The sequence below is a fragment of the Psammomys obesus genome, unplaced genomic scaffold (genome assembly GCF_907164565.1).
Source record: "Psammomys obesus unplaced genomic scaffold, mPsaObe1.curated_primary_1811, whole genome shotgun sequence".
Classification (NCBI taxonomy): domain Eukaryota; kingdom Metazoa; phylum Chordata; class Mammalia; order Rodentia; family Muridae; genus Psammomys; species Psammomys obesus.
This window is the reverse complement of record NW_026596152.1, coordinates 487,719-493,279: the sequence shown is the minus strand read 5'-3', so window position 1 is coordinate 493,279 and position 5,561 is coordinate 487,719. Positions and strand designations below refer to the sequence as shown.

Below are 5,561 nucleotides of genomic sequence, written 5' to 3'. Positions count from 1 at the left end.
CCGCAAATGCGCTATCCCGCCTTTGGGGGGGCTAAGTCCCACCTTCCAGACTGGGACTCCACGACGTGAGTGTTCTGCTGCGGGTTCCCTCGCGTGCAGTGCAGCCGGATCCCGTTCAGAGCCGTGTCGTCTCCGGGGAAGCCTTGAGGGGGCTCCACCTGGGAGGAGAGAGGAGGGTCCCGCGAGGGGGTGACGCTCCCAGCCCGCCCTCCCCAAAGCCAGGCCTGAGCCCCCTCACCTTGATGGAGAATCCGCTGGCAAAGTACCCGGTAGGACACATCTCCGGCCAGGCCCAGTCACCCCAGGTACCACCGTTGGCCACGTCGACAATCGATGTGTATCTTTGCTGCCCATAAGACGTCAGCACATGCCCACCGCGCGCGGCCCACAGCAGCAGCAGCAGCAGCCCGGCTCCGGCCCGCCGCCCCATCCTGCATTTCCTGAGTGGTCACTTCACGGATTTATAACAGCCCTGTCCCTGGCAAGACTCAAGTTTCAGGTCGACGCGAGCACTCCCCTTTCACGGCTCAGATTGCGGAAGAGTGAGCAGGATTAAGCGACATTCGATCCAGGAACCCTGAAGATTTGGTTCCCAGCTTTGGAGGCGAACCGCCCCACCCCCGCACCCGGAGCTAGGGAAGGAGGGGCAGTGAAAACCATTGAGGGTAAACTAGCACCCACCAAACACTCTGGACCACTGGCTGTGATTGGCACTTTGCAGCCACGTTTCCTGTAATCCTCACAATGGTTGAAGAAGACAGAAGTCAGATGTCCCAGTTTGTAAGTTCGAGAGCTGAGCCTCAGGAACAACAGGTCACTTGCCCCAGAACGCTGAGAAACGTCCCAGCCCTGGAGATGGCAGCCAAGGCTGGTGACTCTAATGACCCCATGGAAGTCTGCCGGGGACAGGGCTAGGCAGGGGCAGGGCCAGGATGAGGTGCAGCCTCAGGATGCAAGAGAGAGCAGAGTTACCACAGATGGAGTCTGCGAAGTGTGGGGTCTGGAAAAGGCCTTGTTAAGGCCATGGGCCTGATCCTTTGAGAATCTTGGACACCAGGTACAACCCAGAGAGACGGGATCTCACAGGTTGTCCTGAAATACAGCATGTATCGCTTTTAGTCAGGGTTCTATAGCTCTGATGAAACACCATGAACAAAAAGCACGCTGGGGAGAAAAGGGTTTATTTGGCTTACACTTCCACTGGAGGACGGCACACAGGGTGCGAACCTGGAGGCCGCTGACAGAGGCCACGAGGGTGCTGCTCACTGGCTCGCTTCCAGGCTCCCTCAGCTATTTTCTCACAGCCCCCAGGGCCACCAGCCCAGGGATGGCAACGCCCTCAATGGCCGGGCCCTCCCCCACCAATCACTAATTTACATAGTTTACAGAAACATTTTCTCTTTTATTTTCTTACTTCTTTTCTATGTTTTTTATTTTCTATATTAATTACAGCTTATTTACTTTGTATCCCAGCTGTAGCCCCTTCCCTCAGTCCCTCCCAATCCCACCCTCCCTCCCTCATCTCCTTCCTGCCCCTCTCTAAGTCCACTGATAGGGGAGGTCCTCCTCCCCTTTCATCTGACCCTAGTTTATCAGGTCTCCTCAGGACTGGCTGCAATGTCCTCCTCTGTGGCCTGGCAAGGCTGCTCCTCCCTCAGGGGTGGGGGTGGGGTTAAAGAGCCAGCCACTGAGTTCATGTCAGAGACAGTTTCTCTTTTCTTTTAACTTATTTTATTTCACATTAATTGGTGTGACGGTGTCAGATCCCCTGAACTGGAGTTACAGACAATTGTGAGCTGCCATGTGGGTGCTGGGAATTGAACCTGGGTTCTCTTAACCACCGAGCCATCCCTCTAGCCTGGGACATTGTCTTAATTGAGGTTCCCTCCTTTCAGATGACTCTAACTTGTGTCTAGTTGACATGAAACTATCCAGCACAGTGGCCCAGGCTGACCTTGAACTCAACCATCCTGCCTCAGCCTCCAGGTGCTAGGACTACCAGCATGAGGCATCCAGTAAGACAGGGCTGAGTCTAGGGTTGTATTGGCAGAGTCTGAGGTAACTGAGAACAAACCAGGTTGTTCTTCCTCGGCCTCTTGCGTTACTCTTTGGTTTCGTCTTGTTGTGTTTGTTTATTTATTTATTATTATTTTTTTTAGGTGGGGGCATTTTCATGGAAAGTTTTGTTGTTTTTGAGACAGGGTTTCTCTGTGTAGTCCTGGCTGTTCTGGAACTCTAGACCAGGCTGGCCTCCAACTCACAGAGATCCTTGCTCTGCCTCCCAAGTGTTGGGATCAAAGGTGTGTGCCAGAACCACCTGGTGCTCCCTGTATTCTTTAGGACAGGGTTTCACTCTGTGGCCTAGACTTGCCTAGAGCTTGCTGCATACTCCAGGCTGGCCTGGAACTCTTGAGCTTCTACCTTGGCCTTCTGAGTTCCGAGATTGCATTCCCGTCCTTTCCCAGCATGCCTTCTCCTCTATGACCAGCAGAGGGACCCCTAAGCCACAAGAAGACAAAACAACCTGGCTAGATCGTCCACCCCTGACCTGCGGTCTTCACACACTTCCTCTGCCTCCTTAACTTGTATCTAGTTACAGTGCATTTGGTTAAATATAGGTTACCCAGGCTGGTTCGGACGTTTGACCCTACTTCAGCTTCCAGAATACCTGTGGTTACAGGAAGACCTGGGCTACCATGCCCAGCTATGAACACACTTCTGTATTCTGGAGGTCGGAGGTCTAGTATAGGGCATATAAAGCTTAAAATATAATCATAAATGTAAAAGGAGAGAGGCCTGAAGCCCCACCATCTCACCTTAACGAGTAATATTTTCTTAAATAACTCACTTAATTTTATTTCATGTGTTTTGCTGTGGAGGTGTCGGATCCCCTGTCATGTGGGTGGGGACATGGGGACTGAACCCGCGTCCTCTGGAAGAGCAGCCGGTGCTTTTAATCACTGAGCCGTCTCCCCAGCCCAACAAGGAAGATCTACTAGGCAGCTGTGGGCAGCTCTTCCACTTGCACTCGACCCTGATGTGAGGTTCCCAGAGACCCATGATCCTCCATTTACAGTGAACTCGTGTCCAGAGTTTAGGAGGACCCACAAGAGGCTGCTGCCATAGGCCCCTCACCCCAGGATCCGACCTCTGGAGCAAAGGACGCCGGGGAGGGGGCCTCAATGGGTTAATTATTAACCCCTGCACCTCTGGTCACCACCGGAAGGGAAAGGCCACCACCAGCTAGGTGAGGTGTCAGCGAGGGCCATGGGGGTCTCACTGACGCCCCCAGCCCTGGGGCGCTGGTCCCGCCATGCAATTCCTTTCTCTGTCTTCACGCTGCTATGTCTTTACATCACTCTGCGGCTGTACCGTGAGAGGCCCCTGGCATTACTGGCTCAGAGACCCCAGCCGTCCGGCCTGTCGGGGCTGGAGCCGCCTCCTCCTCCAGTCCTCACCACCCCGTTTCGCATCACCTCAGGGGTCCTACCAGGCTGCAGGCCCGGGGCGCAGCCCTGCAACCCAGAGGCACCCCTACCTTCCCAGGTATGTTTGAGTCAAGGCCAGAGTGTGCGGCAGCCAGTCTGAGAACCTGAGGAGAGGCGGCTCCTCCCTCTCTGATCTTGTCTCGCTTCAGATGCCGAGAACCACCAGGAGGGGCTAAGTCTGGGGGTAGTGTCTGCAGAGCCCAGGCTCTGAGCAGGCCTGGCAGGCTAGGCCCTTTCCCTGTATCCCCTGTGTCTCTCTCCCAGGTTGGCCCAGAACTGAGACCCCTGGCGGCCCCTGAGGAGGAAGAGCCTCCCTGCCTGCGGCCTTGGGGCGTGCTGGGTCGCGTGGTGAGCCCCTTCCTGGCCTGTATGAGCCCCGAAGGGGACGTGGAGCTGTCTCAGTACACGGCGGGGTGGAAGGAGCTACTCAGGTGAGCGCTCTCCCTCCCCAGAGCCCTTCCTCCCCGAGATCCCGTGCTCCTCCTTCTCAAGTCATCCCCCCTCGCTCCCACCACCGAACAGGTTCCTAAGCCCCCTCGGCCCCGCCTTCGCCTTTGCCACCAGCGAGGCCTCCAACAAGGTGACCGCCCTGGAGGCTCGCGTGCACGGCCCCGACGCTGCGCACTACACGTCGCTGGCGACTATGGCGACGTGGGAGCGGCGGGCAGGGCTGCTGGAGCCGCCCGGGGCCGCCCCCCGAGACGCAGGCCGGCCCTCGGGCTCCCGGACGCTGCTTCTGCTGCACCGCGCGCTGCGCTGGTCCCAGCTCTGCCTCCAGAGGGTGGCGACGGGGGCGCTCGGGGGCCCGGACGCCGGCGCGCAGTGCCAGGACGCCTACAGCAGCGCCCTGGCCGCGCACCACCCCTGGCTGGTCCGCCAGGCCGCGCGCCTGGCCATGCTCGCCCTCCCGAGCCGCGGCCGCCTGCTGCAGCTGGCGTGCCCCGGGACCGGCGAGGCGGACGCGCGGGCTGCCCTGGCCCGGGCCGCCCGCGTCCTGGAGCACGTCTACAACCGCACCCAGGGCTTGCTGGCCGGCCACGACCTGCTCCAGCTGGCCTGAAGGGCCCGGCGGCCGGAGACACAGCGGGGGGCGCGGCCGCGCTCTGCGCGCTCCGGGGAGCGGCTCTCCGTGACGTCACGCAGCCACGGCCCCGCCCCCAGCAGGGCGGAGAGTCCTTGGGAGATGCTCGCGTCCGGAGCCTCACGGATCCCGAGGAAGCAATGAGGAATAAAGTCCTGTGGTGGCCGTCGACGTCGGGCGTCATGCGTGATGGCCGCAGGGCTGGCTTGCCGGGGAAAAGGTGGGAAGACGTGTCACCCCGTTCTCGGCATCTGGAAGACTCCCCCGGAGCGCATTTCGGCTCCCACGGCCGCCAGCCTGTCCTCTGAGCCCCCGCAGCAAACGCAACTGGGCCACCCGCGCGCCAGCGTCCTCACCAGAGGAGCGGCTCCTTCTGTGCCCGGCTGAAGCCTGTGCCTCGCGCTCTCCGCAGTGTTTATGGAGGTGTCCTCGGTCGCGCCCGTCCCAATGCGCAGGAAAGAATTTAACCACTGCGTATACTAACTCCCAAATGCTCTTTATCCGGCTGGCTATGTGGCATTTTCACTTGGATGCCAACTGCGCATAGCACACCTAGCAGGTTCAGACCAGTTTCTAATGCCTCCTCCTCCCCCTCCTCCTCCTCCTCCTCCTTTTGTATCCCTCCATAGTCATGGGAGCTCAGTAAATAATAATAATAATAAATCTTAAAAAGCAATGCATTGATAAAGGATTTGGGGGTATTGTTGCAGAAATACAACCAAAGGAAAAAAAACATGAATAAAATAAAAAAATGAATAAATTTGACGTCATCAAAATTTAAAACTTGGGCTGGAGAGATGGCTCGGTGGCTAGGAGCACTGTCTGCTCGATCAGAGGTCCTGCGTTCAGTTCCCAGCAGCCACACAGCCATGCATACTGAGACCTGATGCCCTCTGCTGGCGTGCAGGCATAAATCTAGAGGATCAGTACTCATGCAGAGAAATACATACATACATACATACATACATACATACATACATACATACATACAT

The 5,561-nt window shown here is 57.5% G+C and overlaps 2 protein-coding genes across 2 annotated transcripts; one reads left to right on the top strand and one right to left on the bottom strand.

Moving 5' to 3' along the window:
* Positions 1-7: 7 nt before the first annotated feature.
* Positions 8-430, bottom strand: Vmo1 (vitelline membrane outer layer 1 homolog). The gene is made up of 2 exons (XM_055594074.1): positions 239-430; positions 8-158 (listed from the first exon to the last, which is right to left on the bottom strand). Exons 1-2 carry the CDS (start codon positions 428-430, stop codon positions 12-14), a joined length of 339 nt encoding a protein of 112 aa, XP_055450049.1. The 3' UTR covers positions 8-11.
* A 1,095-nt stretch (positions 431-1,525) lies between these two features.
* Positions 1,526-5,384, top strand: Gltpd2 (glycolipid transfer protein domain containing 2). The gene is made up of 3 exons (XM_055594064.1): positions 1,526-3,546; positions 3,753-3,919; positions 4,011-5,384. The coding sequence occupies exons 1-3, from the start codon at positions 3,268-3,270 to the stop codon at positions 4,546-4,548; spliced, it is 984 nt and encodes a 327-aa protein (XP_055450039.1). The 5' UTR covers positions 1,526-3,267; the 3' UTR covers positions 4,549-5,384.
* Positions 5,385-5,561: the final 177 nt, after the last annotated feature.

Bases quoted from the DNA above. Each gene is read 5' to 3' on its own strand.
- Vmo1 (XM_055594074.1), bottom strand. From the start codon at position 430: ATGGGGCGGCGGGCCGGAGCCGGGCTGCTGCTGCTGCTGCTGTGGGCC. The intron at 159-238 runs GTGAGGGGGCTC...CTCTCCTCCCAG, and splicing joins CCAGCGGATTCTCCATCAAG to GTGGAGCCCCCTCAAGGCTT.
- Gltpd2 (XM_055594064.1), top strand. From the start codon at position 3,268: ATGGGGGTCTCACTGACGCCCCCAGCCCTGGGGCGCTGGTCCCGCCAT. The intron at 3,547-3,752 runs GTATGTTTGAGT...TCTCTCTCCCAG, and splicing joins AGGCACCCCTACCTTCCCAG to GTTGGCCCAGAACTGAGACC. The intron at 3,920-4,010 runs GTGAGCGCTCTC...ACCACCGAACAG, and splicing joins GGGTGGAAGGAGCTACTCAG to GTTCCTAAGCCCCCTCGGCC.